Below are 14,866 nucleotides of genomic sequence, written 5' to 3'. Positions count from 1 at the left end.
ATTTGTTTGAAAGTAAACAGGAGCTCCGTCCTATTGATAGATTATACTACCCGTCTCAAACACGGGGACACCAGTGGCTTATCCCTGCAGCGTTACATCCTGTTAGCCTGTTGCAAAATCTAAATATGTTTCCACTGACTATTGCAGATTTAAATATCTTGCCTTACTATTCTACTAGTTGTGAATTAACAGTTTATGAAAATAAGCAAATCCGTGCAATCGTGGCTAGCTTTATTTAAATAAAACTAAAAAGAAACCAATAAAGTTCGGTCATTACAACATACCGATTAGTTATAGAACTAAGCAGCTGGAGCTACATTAATTGAAAGTAGACACACATGAATTTTGTGCAATTAATTTCTATTTGACAGTATTGCAGATCCGAAATGATTCATCGTATAAAACCAATACATTACACTGTATGTTTGCTCCAGATGCTTTGCCTACATGTCTCTCCGCACAATCTCCTATGGCTCGTTGCATTTAGGAAACACTATATTTTTATATGTACTTAAATCTAAGTTCTTATTATACTTATTGAAGTTACTTTACATCTTTAAAAAACATGTATAATTATCTTATTTAATCTATATATAAATGTAAATAGTGAAATTCATGATTCACCCTATTGTTTTAAATATTATTTTTTAACCTCTTTATGAGAACTCGAATTACTACAAAAAGTGTATTATTCTAAATTTATAAAATTCGATAAATTTAGAATAACTCTTGTCTAATTTTACAAATTCGCTTAAGGCTATTGAAATTGACCTGCCACTAATATAATCAGGTAGTTGACTGTGAGACACAAATAAATGTAGGAAGTGAGAAGAAAGTTCTACACTTTACACTGCTAATGTTACGAGTTATGCAGTTGAAACTATTGTTTAATGAACGTGCAATTAATAATACTTTTATATAATTAACTTGTGTTAAGTCCGAATTAATAATAGGTAAGATCTTAATAATTTAATTTTAAACTTATCTGATAAGATTTAAAATAATTTATTTTATTTATTTATTGATATACTAAATATAAAAATATTTAGAAAAATCAACAATATGTTGTTATAATTTATAAACTGTATTGGTAAATTTAAAAAAAAAATCATTTTTATATAAAAATAATGAGCTTTAATAATAATTAAACGATAAAATCAAAATTAATTAATTGGAATATTTTATAAATTTTGTTATTTAGACTTTATTTTACTTAATTGAAGATTGAGCATGCCACTTTTACGCGCTTTGGGTATGTTATTAACTTTGGCTAGTACTTTAAGGAGGGGGCCACTTCCGGTTGGTAAATTTTTAATTTTTATTATATTTAAATGTTATTGTTAATCTAAGTAATTTATTCTACGTTTTTTAGTTAAGTACGATAGAAAGACCAACGGTTTCTCTAGGTCCAGGTGCATTTTCACGTTTAATGGGAAGGTCTCCACTACTTAGGATATTACCACCTGTCAGAACAATTCCCAGGATGCGAATATTTTCTTCTCCACGTTTAATACCACGAATACCTATTATAGGACCTGTAGGACCTATACCTCCTATAGGACCTATACCTCCTGTAGGACAGATAGCACCTATAGCACCTATAGCACCTGTACCACCTGTAGGATTAGAACCAGTTTCAAAAACTCCTCGTCGTTCTCCATCCAGAAAAACACCAGAAGAAAGCGAAAAACATTATATAAAATTTATTTCTAAAGGTTATATCAATTATATTATACATTTCAGTTATAAATTAATTGATTTTCGAACAGGATTATTAGTTTTATAAGCATTCATAACAAAATACAGGGTGGCTCAAGAGTCAGCTAACCGAAATATATTTTATTTTAGAAGCGGTTTGTAACAACTTCAATAACATGTAACTGTTCTATTTCTGTTAACTGGATTTTGGGCCATTTTGTGTATAAGTAAAACAATTTTTTAAGGTGAATATAAACGAAATATGCAAATATTTTCTAATATATTGATATTTAAAAGTATTTTTTATATTCGAGTGTACATTGAAAATAGATTAAAGTTTACAATTTATTTCTTTTAAACTTTAAGAAAAAAAAAGTTTTAGTGAAAAATAAATATAAAATATAATTAAATGAATAAAAAGATAAATTTATGGGAAAATTGTTAATTCAAACATAACATTCAATTTTAAATATTGATCATTTTAATAGTAATTGAGAAAATAAATCTAACATAAATAATAATTACCATAATAAATCGCTATATAGATTTTATGTTAATGATAATGAATGTATATTTAAGCTTCGAGTGAAAATTAAAATATAGATTTCTTCTAGAAAGTAAAATCGTCAAGAAATCCATTCCTTTCAGGAGTATAGAGTACGCACTTGAAGGAAATAAAGTTTTGAATATTTTTGGTGAAAAAGTCCTTCCTAAACGTTAGTAAATTACTAAAATTAATAAAATAAATGATTAATTTAATTCTTATATAAAATTTAATTTATTTAGATGCTCCTATAATTGTATAATATTCATGGAGGCAGATGGATACACGGAAAGTACTAATTTTTATATTATTTTTAATAGTTATAAACGAGTTTTATGTAAATTTAAGTCAATAATTCTTGTATAATTGTTATTTAAATTTATTTTATAACTAGCTATTAAAAATTCAGAAAACTTTCTAGATTTTAAAGTTTTCTTACTGTCTGAACAGTTGTTTAATGTAATTATTATTTATAATTTTAATTTTTAATACAATATAAAACTGTGGTGTATGTATAATGCTCATCAGTATCAGCAGTATGAATATAATACTTTTAGTTAGATTATAAGTAAATAAATAAATTTCTAGATGTATTCTTTGGAAATTTTGGTTCTATTGTTTTTATCATTTTTCATTTCTATGTCAGGATGTAATTTATACTATAAAAATAATTAAAATATATTATTAGCCAGAATATGGCTTTATTCAATACAAAAAGCTTTGAGCGAGCTTGATCAAATCTATATTAGAAATACAGCTTGTAAATTAAACTTATCATTTCGAAAAGTTGTGAAAATATTTATTAAACGTAAGTAAATACATGACAAGATCCTTAAAATTCTAGAAAAAAGTTGAGTAACTTTCCAGGCCAAACTTTAAAAATTGCGTGTGGCCCCATCTGTTACGAGATTTTATTTAAAATAATTTTTATATTATTAATTATTCTAAAATGGCAAAAACTTAATTTTGAGTATAGAAATAAGTTTTATAAAAATTTTTAAAAAATGTAAATACTAATAACGAGTAAAATCTTCATTAAGTCCGGCTCCACTCGAGATGTGACACACGATCCCCTCTGTCATCCTACCCTCTTGACCTTTAACCACCAAAATTTAATAGTATAAATCTCCCTAATACACAAACTTCACTACAAAATTTCAGAGATTTTCGACAAAAGGCACAGGAGTTATTAAGTGTCAAAGAGGGTGAACAAAATCTTGCCACCACCACCCACAAACTAAAAACAAACAAATACAAACATCCATACATACAAAACAAACAAACAAACAAAAATTAATCTCGACATTTCAAGGTCCCCTGAGTTCAAAAATGTAAAATTCTTGAGGAGGGGGTCATTTTTTAACCGATTGCCATACTTTCCCCGCTGTCATATATAACAGCTAAGAAAGTAATAATGTATAGAAAAAAAAAGTTAAAAATAAAATTGATGTTATTTTAAATCAATATTAAAAAATATAATTTTTAAAACTGTTTTTATTATAATATAATAATGCAGTAATTAAAAATATGACCTATTTTGGATGTAGGTGACGAAATTAATAAGACAATAGATAATCAATTAAAAGTTTAAAAAGTCAAATATAAAAAAAAGTCGTTTCTTGAAATAAGTTTTATATAATTAAATATTTATTTATGTAATATATAACGTCTTTTAGTATATTTTTCATTAAATACATTTAAAAATTGTTCAATAAAAATCACATACAATAATGTTTGTTATAAAAAAACGGCTATAGAAATGTCAAACAGGGTTGAAGAGTAGTAGTTGTATGACCATATTATGAGGAAGGATAAAAACTAAGTGAGTAGGATAATAATTGAGGTAGAAGTCGAAGGAAACAGGAAAAAAGATGTAAGAATCGTGAAAGGCTGATCTGAAGGAAAAGAGATTGACAGGAGACAAAATAAACGAAAGAAAAGAGTGGGATGATAAGAAATTGCGATCATATATAGGTCATTGGAAAAGCTGAAGACAAAGTTCTTTTGTTTATTAGTTTAATACTATTTCAAGCATTTTAAGAGTGCCACCAGTGAGCCAGTGGATAAAACCACTAAACATTAGTAGTTGGTGGGTCGCGAGTTCAAGTCATATTAAGTTTTTCGAGTTTTCTTCATGTTTCTAACTCCTAAATAGAGGTAGAAAATTCTCCCGAAAGCATCCTCCCTCGGCAGATCGCCTATGTCTTGCGTACTTCATCAAACCCAAACGAAATCAAACATTTTAAACAGTAAATAGAAATTATTTTGCAATATTTATTGATTAAATATCATGATTAAACCAATGAATTTATTAATTTTAAATCAGCTAATAAATCATTCAATATTTTTAAGTTACGGCAACTTATATATGAAAATGTATATAATATTGAATTGTTTTGTTTTAGGGGATCTCTCTTATCTTTCAAAGGGAATTTTAGTGTATTTTAAATAAAATAATAGTATTGTGTGTTCTATGGCCGGGCTGAATTTAAATTTGTTTTGGCCCTAACTCGTTCACTATAAATCGTGCAATATGGATGAGGGATGAGTTTGGTTCCGTTATGAAGCTAGATTGATCCTATCATGTGATCATCCCACAACTTAGTTGCATTTGATCATTTTTGTAACTGATAGAATTAAGAGCATTTTTGTAACTGATAGAATTTAGATCATTAAAACTTAATAATTTAAAGCATTATTTTAATACTTTAATAGTAAATTATGAAATATTTCAGCATTGAATCTTCAAGCTTTTTTGTGAAACCATTCTTTGAAGCGGGAGTGATATCTATTGTAGTAGGATACGACGCTTCTGAAAAAGGTACGGACAATAAATAAATTTAACATATAAATAACGAAAATTTTCCATTCAAATATTTTTAATTAATGTAAAAAATACTTTAAATTTGCCATTTTTCCTAATTATAATGCAGTATAAATTTCTAGAGGAGAAATTAATACTTACATTTCATATTTAAATATGTACATGTATATGAGAGTAATAATTTGATATTAATAAAATTTTAATTTATTCAGTATCGTTAGATACAATGCTCCAGGAGATCCAACAAGCAATGACGTGGATTGTTTATTATGGGAAGAGAAGAGGTTCCAGGTAAACCTCAATAGATAAAACATTGACTAATCTGACAAATTAAATAAATAAATAAAAATAGAAAATTATATAACAGTGTAAAATAAATATTGGTGTGGCCAAGAGATGGCGTTAAGCGCCAGTTTAGAATAGAATTCATAGATCTACCGATTCGCTAGATCTGTGTTTAGAGTTTCTCGTTCAAAATAATAACTAGGCGTATATATATTGTGTCGAACAATATGGCAAAAATGAGTATTTATTAATATAAAATACCATAATATTTAATATACCTATCCTTCTTCTATTCCTGCTTATTTGGAGGTAACAAATTTTCTTCTCTCCACTTATTTTTATATCGGGTTGCTATTTTTCATGATCCTCCATATCCAGGTTGCTTGCTCTTTATGGATTTCTCTATAAAAACCAATCTCAGTATTACATAGATAAAAATTTGTATGTTTTGCTATATCAATTCATTAATAATTTAGAAATACAATACACAGATTGATTTAATCATTTAAAAATTAATTATTTTGATCGATAGAATTGCATTAATTTACTAGTTGCGTTGAATTTTATGCATTACAATACATTTGAAAACGACCAGCAATTAGACATGATTTACGATACATAAAGTGATATAAAAGTTTGAAGAAATCGTTAAGTTCTGGATGCGGAACAGAAAAATTATCGCTATTATCCTATAATAAATGGCTAAATAATATTGTCAGAAACATTAAATAACGCAAGATAGAAATTTTCCTTAAAAAGTCTTATGTGAAAAAATAAATAAAAGTAATCGTTTGTTATCTACATTCTACTTAATACATATTGCTTAGGCTAATGAAAATCAACACTGTCTCGAGAGTTTATTAATCTTCCAGTAAAACACCTGAAGTTTAATAAACCAAGGTGAATTTTTGTTTATATCTACAGAAAATTAGATAAATTCGAAGATAATTTAACACAATTATTTAAAATCCGCGTATTAGATTTAATTGACTGCTGCCACAATAAATTTATTTAAATGTCTTATGAAATTAAGAAACGTATCTACTGTAGATTTTTTGTTATTTTAAAATAACAGTGCTAGTAATGATTTTGAATATATTATCAAACTGTTTAATTTCTTCTTTCTTCCTCCTCATCCGTCCATTGATGGATTGATCCATCAATGGACGGATGAGGAGTCTATTAATCTTCCTCATGATGGATTGATTCTCATATGGATTGGTTTTTCCATTGGTTCCTGTTATATGCATTTGTCCACTTTGGTAGAATTCAGAAAATATCGTTCTGGAGAGCAAGGATTTGACCCAGTTAATTGGGGTTTTCCTGATTGCCTTCATCCGTCCATTCTTCTATTCAACAACACAAGTGACATACATCTTGCTTCCATCCGAGAAACATGACCAAACCAATGAAGTTAATGTCCTATATAATATATGTTATATCGTATTTTCCCGAAAATAAGCCCTACCCATAAAATAAGCCTCAGTTAAGATCGTCAGCCAGATGGTCGTATTTGATACGTCCGTTGCAACCCACGACGAATGTATTAAATTATAAAATATTAATATTAATATATGAGTTAATTAAATATAAATAAATATTATTATTGACATTAATACTTAAAATAAATGATAATATAAATTATAATTAAGTATTTGGAAATACCCAAACGAACGTCTTTGGACGAGACATCCTCTTAAAATAAGACCTAATGAGTCTTTTGAACAAAAATTAATATAAGACCCGAACCTATTTTCGGGGAAACAAGGTGGTATTTTAAGTAAAGATTTTCTTTCTAATTGCAGTTGACTTGTATCTTTTTTTCTTCTTTGAACCGTCATAAGAAATATTCAATAATAAATAGATAAATAATTAGTAAGTACAGTAGTTATTATAACCGTATATTAATTAAATATAGTCGAATTATTGATGATATAAATTCAATAAAAATTTGAAAAACTGATTTTTATTCACAAGAACATATTTAAAATGGCCTAAAAAGTCATATTTTTTGCAAAGTTCAACAGTTTGTAATTAATTAATAAAGTATTCAGTTAAGTGATTTTTGGGCTATTCTATATTTTCTGTCTTCGTTTTTAGTTGAAGTGGACATATGAATTTTTAGTTCGTGTGTTATTTATTTATAAAATATTATCTTAAACCTTTTATTAAATATTCTATTACATAGAATAAATGATTATTTTTGCAAATTATTTAGAGGAATTTATCTAATGGGGCATTCAGGAGGAGCCCATTTAGCAGCCATGTTTATATCATCGAGTTGGATGACTCAAGAAAAATATTCTCATTATCTAAAAGGTAATTAAGTTTAATTTATAATTAATATGCTAGAAAAATCGATGATATTAATGTTTCATCTATTGAAGGGATTGCACTCGTATCTGGACTATACGATGTTACAGCTTTAACGAATGTAGCGGTAAAACCAAAATTGAAAGAGTAAGAAATTTCTCATTATTCTTGATTTATATTATAAATTTTAATAATTAAATAAGAACACTATTATAATCTGAACAATAGGTTTTTAATCAATTAATTAATATATATTAAGAATTAAAATTATCGGTGTAATGTACTGTACAGTAAAGTAGATTCTAACATTTTTGAATGTCAAAATGTCATTTATTACTTAGAAAAATTTTAAATTAAATATAAAACTGAATTCAAATAAATTTATATATTTATAATGACTTAAAAGTCAGGTAGCCGACTTTAAACTGTCATAAATAATAACATGCAGTGAGCCAAACCAGTTTTATGCGCTCAAAATGAGCTTAAAATATATCGGTTAATCGACTTTTGAATCACTCTGTACATATTAAAAATATCTATTTTAATCATTCATTTCTAAAATACTTATTATGTATTCATTTATTACACAGAATTCTAATACTATAATTATCCATTTCCAGTTAAAATTCCAGTTAAATTACCAGTAAATACTTTTAAAATAAATTTAATTAATTTAACATAATGCTGTTATATTCAAATTTATTTCTGTTTATTTCCAAAATTTTTTAAATGATTCTTACTTTTTTTGACAGAAAGATCAGATTTAAAATAATATAAAACCCTAACTATTTTTCATAATAAAGTAAAATAGAGAGAACTTTCGTTCCCGTTATTTGTTAAGAGCAACATTAAATATTAATACTGTATTTTCCTACTTAATTAATTAAATTAATTAAATATTAGATCATGCATATCGACATAACAAGTAGACCAATATCATAAAAGTAATTGAGTGTTGCCTGTTATCGAGTTTGTGTATTATTTGGTTGTATATTAATTTATTTCTATAGTACTGGGTGTTTTTCTTTTGTTTTTGAGGGCCTGAAAGAAGTCTCTTACATAATAAATTAAATTATAATTATAAACAAATTAAGAATTAAAGATTTGTGATTTTATTATAGAAGAATACCAAGATTTCCTAATAAAATTATCAATAAATATTTCTAAATTGTCAATAGTAAATCATTGAACTATCATAATTTAACTATTTCATGAGAAATATATTGAAATAACATATAATTAAAATTTAATTTTACAACTTTCTTGATTATTTAAACATATTTTATATGGGAAACAGAAATAATTCAGGTACTAAATAATCAAAATTTTCATTTTAATACTAAACTTACTAAACTTTTAATATTGTTAAATACATTAATTTTCAAATGAATATTTTAATCTTTTAGTATATAAATGAATAATATTTTTAAAAAATTAGTAGATATTTTTCTGTGATTTTTAAAGACTTTTACAGTTCTAAAATAAAATTCAATAGAGTTAACCTTTCCTTTGAGTAATTGAGAGTTGTGTTTCCAGGTTGATATTTAAGATGTGTTTTCCTTATAAATAGTTAAAACATATTAAATAAAAAGTATATTTTCGAATTTTTTAAATTTAAATATTTAATTTTATATATTTTCACAAAAAATTGTTTACATTAGAATAGTGGTATGATTTTACAGACAGTTATATAAAATAACATAGCAATTAAATATCTTATTATTTATTAAAGTTGTTATTATAAGTTATCATTTAATTTTTTAAATTTAATTATGTTTTCTTCTTAATGTAGAATTATATTAAACTTAATATTTAAATATTTTAAAATCGTTCTAGCGATTTATTAAGAAATAGCCCTCTGGAACATGTAGAAAGTGCAGCAAAGAACCTTGGATCAGCTATCAAAGTTTTAGTAGCTGTAGCAGAATTCGATCTACCAGGTTTTAAGGAACAAGGAAAAAAATACGAAGAGGTTATTATATCTAATTAATCTACTTTTATAAAATTTAAATGCATATGTTTTCAACTGTATTTAACTAATATTAAACTTTTCGTATTGTTTTAGGAGTTGAGTAAGCGCAATGTGCTTACTAAATTTATTGTCATTCCAAAGTTTGATCATTTTTCCATCATCGAAAATTTGTCCAAGACAAATTATATTTTAACTCAGGTAAGATTTTGTAATAAGTAGCGTAGTACACAGGTGTCTAAAACTTAGGAACAGATGACATTTGTACTGTACATGAATAGAGAGAACTGTAGATAAATGCAGACAAATATGGCATTACTCGAGAGTAATACACAACTTGTAGAATTTTATAAATCAAAACGTAAGTCTTTGGTGGAAAAGATACATACACCGGCTAGACATAGGTGGAGAATGGATGAAAAGTGCTTACCAATACCCAGGCATAGAGATCTGTTAATATGAACAATATTCACCTTGAGCTGAGATGCAGCACTAACTTCCTAGCAAGCTCATCACCAAAACTTTCTCTAGCTATCACTGCTTGCAATTTGTTTTCGTCCTTACATTTTGGACACGTGTGTCTGTTTGAATGATAAATTTGCATCTAAAGAAAGTTGTTTAAAATATATATATAAGTTATAGGGTTTTTTTTACTATTCAATTAGTTTAAATATCAACATTTCTACTGAAAAAGTAAAACGTCGTTTTCGAATCAAAAAATACAGTACCACATAAAATTGGAAACATTATTTAGTTTTTACTCCAAAAATATCACATAAATGATTCTACTGTAAGTCTATAAAATGAACAAGAAAAGTTAAATCGATTCTAATAAAACTCTGTTTGTTTTTATTAATTAAACGAACGCATTTATTTAATTAGTTATCATAAGCCCGTATTTTAATATTTTTCTTTTATTTTCTTCTATAAATATAACATTATCATTACTATTATACGTTATTTTCACGCCTTGTTGACATGATTAAATTTCCATTACCGTCATTTCCGAATGCCATTTTCAAAAAGGAATTTTTACACGCTAATTACTGTATATACTTAATATGTAAAATAAAAAAATATTACAGTCTTTGAAATAGGCAAACTGTTAAAATAATAATAGGAAATGCTATAATTTAAGTTGATGTTTCTATTAGTTCCCGTAGAAACTGGCTTGGAGAAACATAATAAGATCGTCATATCACTACCAAAGATCCGATTTTGAATCAATAAAAATTAACATAATTTTTATGTAGATAGGGGACGTCAACCTATTGCATGTCAAGTATGCACAAAATGAATCATAGTTCATTACGTGCATACCTGATTAAATAGTTTACTCCTTGCCAGCAAACATTCAAACTAATCATTTTATTTAGGTTAACTTTCTGTTAATTAATTTAAATTATCAGCGAAAAACTAAACCCTCGATCAACAATAAAAAAAAAATATTTTAATAAATAAATTATAATATTAATTGCGTTAAAGAAGACATCTTATAATCAATATAAGCTAATTTATAAGATATATTTAAGGAATATTGTTTAGGATTTAAATTTTTAAAAATTATTCAGTCTTCAGCATATTTAGTTATTTAATATAATTTAAAATATTTAAATAGAACATTAAAATATATATTTGTAGATTATCTTATAAAACCGTAAAAGAAATAAGTAGATTTATATACTGTATTAAGATCTTTATGAAGGAAAAAACATGTAGATAATTCGCACTTGCTGCATGATAAAGATATATATATTTTTTACTTAATAGCCATTCTATAGTATCTCATCTTTATGTATATGCCATTATCCGCAATATTGTTCACTGGAGTGAGATAATCATTCATCACTCCCCTAATGAAGTAAAAAATTACATTTGATGCCAAGTAAGCATGAACAGATGCAAATTCGCAAAATAATATGATTTATATGGCTTTAATCTGCAAAAAAAAGGAAGATTATTCTCAAAATCGATTATTTAAAATTAAATTATTTTAGTTTTTTTAATATACATAATTCAAATGTTATCTAAAATTCGAAATTAAAATTTAAACATTGAAATCTAGAATACTTTGTATATGTAAAGTTAAAATTATATGTAGTGCCTTCTATTATAAGATTTTATTTAAAATTTTTTATATTAACGATTATTATAAAATGGCAAAAAGCTTAATTTTGAGGGCAGAGATAATTATTATTATTTTAATTGCAGATGCTAATAACGAATAAAATCTTTATGAAATCCGACCCCACTCGAGATATGACCCTCTATCTCCCTACTCCCTTGACCTATAATTACCAAAATTTAATAGCATCAATGCCCCTAGTACATAAATCTCCCTGCAAAATTTCAGAAATTTTTGACAAGAGGCACAGGAGTTATTAAGCTTCAAAGAGGGTAAACATAATACACGCACACACTCTTCAGCATCCGTATCGTGAATATATTTCAGAGAAATGAAAATAGAGTAGGCTCTCGATCATCCGGGGTAAACAAGTTAAATGTCATTCATCTGATGCCAGTCTCCAGTAAACGGAGTAAGTACATTTTTAAAGAAACATGAGAACAACGCATGTAATTCTTCGTATATAACTTCCTCATGTAATTATTTTTTACAAACTGGCACCACAGTAAATTGTATCACTCTCCTTCCCGTTTCCATTAGTTTGTAAAGCGGTGAATCATAAAGCGACGGTTTAATTGCTTTATTATTCATTCACTGACATGTTTAGCATTCCGGTTAATCCAATTTCTGATTAATCAGATTCCGGATAATCGAGAGGCTACTATACTATTATAGAATTATCATTCTCACCTTCTAGTTGTATAATCTGTAATGGAGCGATTACATATCCTCTGACTAGAAACCAACAATTGTATTTTACTATTATGAATTTTTATATTATATTAAACAATTAGCATTAATTAATTAATTAATTAATTAAAATATAATTATATACTTTAGCCTAATTGATTAAACATTTAAACATAGAAATATTATTTATAAAATTTGAAATAAAATAGATCATAAAGTATATAAAACAATTTATAATTTGCATTTTATTTTTAGGAAATTATGGAAATAATATTTATTAAATAATATAAGAAGATATTAAATATATTGTAAATGAATAAAATATAGTGTATTTGAAGAAATAAAAATTAAAAAGGATCCAACAGTGAAAAGATATGAAACTGTAAAAAAGTCAGTGCTGTTATATATTAATTTACATAGTTGAATTTTAAAGAATTGTTGCTAATATTTGTGATGTAGTAATTTAGATTTGTTTAAAAGAAATTTAAGAAAATTTCTGCTTGTAAATTTTCATTTTAAAGAGAACTTATATGTATTATAAAGAAAATTTAGCTTTTATTATATTTTTTTAGATCAAAATATTAAAAATGATATGCTAAAATAAAGTTTTTGAATGAATATGAAATGTTTTTCTATAAAATAAAAACTATTTCATTTACCATTCAGGACTATATTTTTTCTAAAAATTCAGTATTATAATTTTTTAATTAATATAAATTATTTTAAGTGTGTTGGAAAATAATTTACAAAAATATGATTTTTGTCATCATTTGTTATAGCTATTTTTTCAAAGTATAACATTTTAATTAATTAAACATTTTTAATTGTAATAATAAAACAATTTAGAGCCAATAAAAAATATTGAAGAAATTATAAAAACAAAACATTCATAGAAGTTTTATATATAAATGATCTGTACAGAGTTCCTATTTAAAACTAGAACAGACTTTACTTTGAAAATGTTTTTTATATTATTTAATTCATGAAAAAATGTATATACATTCATAAACTGAAAAATTTATTACATTTAATAATGTTTTCCTTATTTAAAAATAAAATGTAGCCAGTAATATATTTAATAATTTTCATTTTCTTGTGTATCCAATTTATTATATTAAATTTTCTTATAACAATTATTTTATATTTTACCGGCTATTAATTTCTAAACAGTATAAAAATAACAAGCATTTTGATATGTATTTTCATTCATTTTGACACTAGAATAAATTATAATTAAATGAAGATTTGGAAATGACTTTACTGGTATACTATGAATAGTGTGTATAATTAATACTCAAGTGCAAGCACCTCTTGACAAATTCACTATTATAATTATATTTTTATGCAACGTGTGATATTTATTATAGTAATTATTTATAATTACTGTTCTCAATCATAAATAAATACCAATTATTAATAAAGTTTATCATAGTAATTATTTATAACTGTAATTTAGTTTAATCGTTATAATAAAATATATATACACAACAAAACAATAGGAGCTGGAAATATTTTAAATACCTATATATATACAAACCAGTATTGTATAAATTGGAATGTTGTGCCATACTGCATCCACTTAGGCATGTAAAACATTAAGGTTGGAGGGTAACGGCTCTTTTTGCAGTTGCCAACTGATGACTTCCCAGATGTACTCTACGAGTGACAAGTCTGGAGATGCAGCAAGCTATGGCAAGACATCGAGTCCTCGCAGACTGTTCACAGTAATAGGAGCAGCATGTAATCTGCCATTGACATGTTGAAAAATGGTGCCGGAGAAACTTACAGGAATGGTCATAATATCAGCTCCATAATCAAATCATCATATTGTTGAGCTATCAATGTATCTGGACGTCAATAAGAGGGGCTTGACTACAGTACATTATGCCATCCCACTTTATAATGCCAGAAATTGGTCCTCTGTGGTGTCCCTTATGAAGACTTGTTCTTGGCGTGGTGGTGTTCCCTCCTCGCCACTTTCCGGCCATCGTTATGTCCAAAACAAAAATGAGATTTGTGGCTAAACAATATGTACCTCTATTCAAGTCTTTAACACTGTGCCAGAGTAGCCCAGTATAATGATGTGGGCTTAATGGAATAATTAATAAAGCAGGACCTCTGGCTTAGAGAACGACATCATGCAAACGTCTCCTAATAGTCTGTGTAGACACAGCTAGACTTTTTGTGTGAGTCAGTGACCTCTAATTTCACTCGGAGTCGCAAAAAGTTAGTCGCTGCCATTTTCCTGATACGACGATTCATCCGTGCAGAGGTATGCCCCACTTTCTCATCGTCGTGTTCGTTGGTGTCCTTGCAACGATTCTGATACGCAACTTTGAACAATTCTCACGTTCTCGCCCACACACTCGTTGATCATCTTTTCTTTACCACAAGCTTGATAGCTTTAATGCGCTGTGG

The 14,866-nt window shown here is 26.5% G+C and overlaps 1 protein-coding gene across 3 annotated transcripts; it reads left to right on the top strand.

Moving 5' to 3' along the window:
• Window positions 1-716: 716 nt before the first annotated feature.
• On the top strand, window positions 717-12,760 carry LOC136980804 (kynurenine formamidase-like). Of its 3 annotated transcripts, XM_067276992.1 has the most exons (11): window positions 1,190-1,299; window positions 1,373-1,715; window positions 2,313-2,414; window positions 2,485-2,534; window positions 4,978-5,063; window positions 5,279-5,357; window positions 7,570-7,670; window positions 7,739-7,811; window positions 9,501-9,636; window positions 9,730-9,834; window positions 12,704-12,760. In XM_067276992.1, exons 6-11 carry the CDS (start codon window positions 5,293-5,295, stop codon window positions 12,731-12,733), a joined length of 510 nt encoding a protein of 169 aa, XP_067133093.1. In that variant the 5' UTR covers window positions 1,190-1,299; window positions 1,373-1,715; window positions 2,313-2,414; window positions 2,485-2,534; window positions 4,978-5,063; window positions 5,279-5,292; the 3' UTR covers window positions 12,734-12,760. The 3 variants fall into 3 exon arrangements, 1 of the variants encoding a protein (XP_067133093.1); XR_010881606.1 differs by lacking the exons at window positions 7,739-7,811; window positions 9,501-9,636; window positions 9,730-9,834; window positions 12,704-12,760 and adding an exon at window positions 717-953 and having other exon boundaries at window positions 1,202-1,299; window positions 7,570-7,668; XR_010881607.1 differs by lacking the exons at window positions 7,739-7,811; window positions 9,501-9,636; window positions 9,730-9,834; window positions 12,704-12,760 and having other exon boundaries at window positions 7,570-7,668.
• The last annotated feature ends 2,106 nt before the right edge of the window (window positions 12,761-14,866 follow it).

Source organism: Centruroides vittatus, unplaced genomic scaffold (genome assembly GCF_030686945.1).
Source record: "Centruroides vittatus isolate TY-2023 unplaced genomic scaffold, ASM3068694v2 contig_726, whole genome shotgun sequence".
NCBI lineage: Eukaryota > Metazoa > Arthropoda > Arachnida > Scorpiones > Buthidae > Centruroides > Centruroides vittatus.
This window is presented reverse-complemented; position numbering and strand designations above follow the sequence as displayed.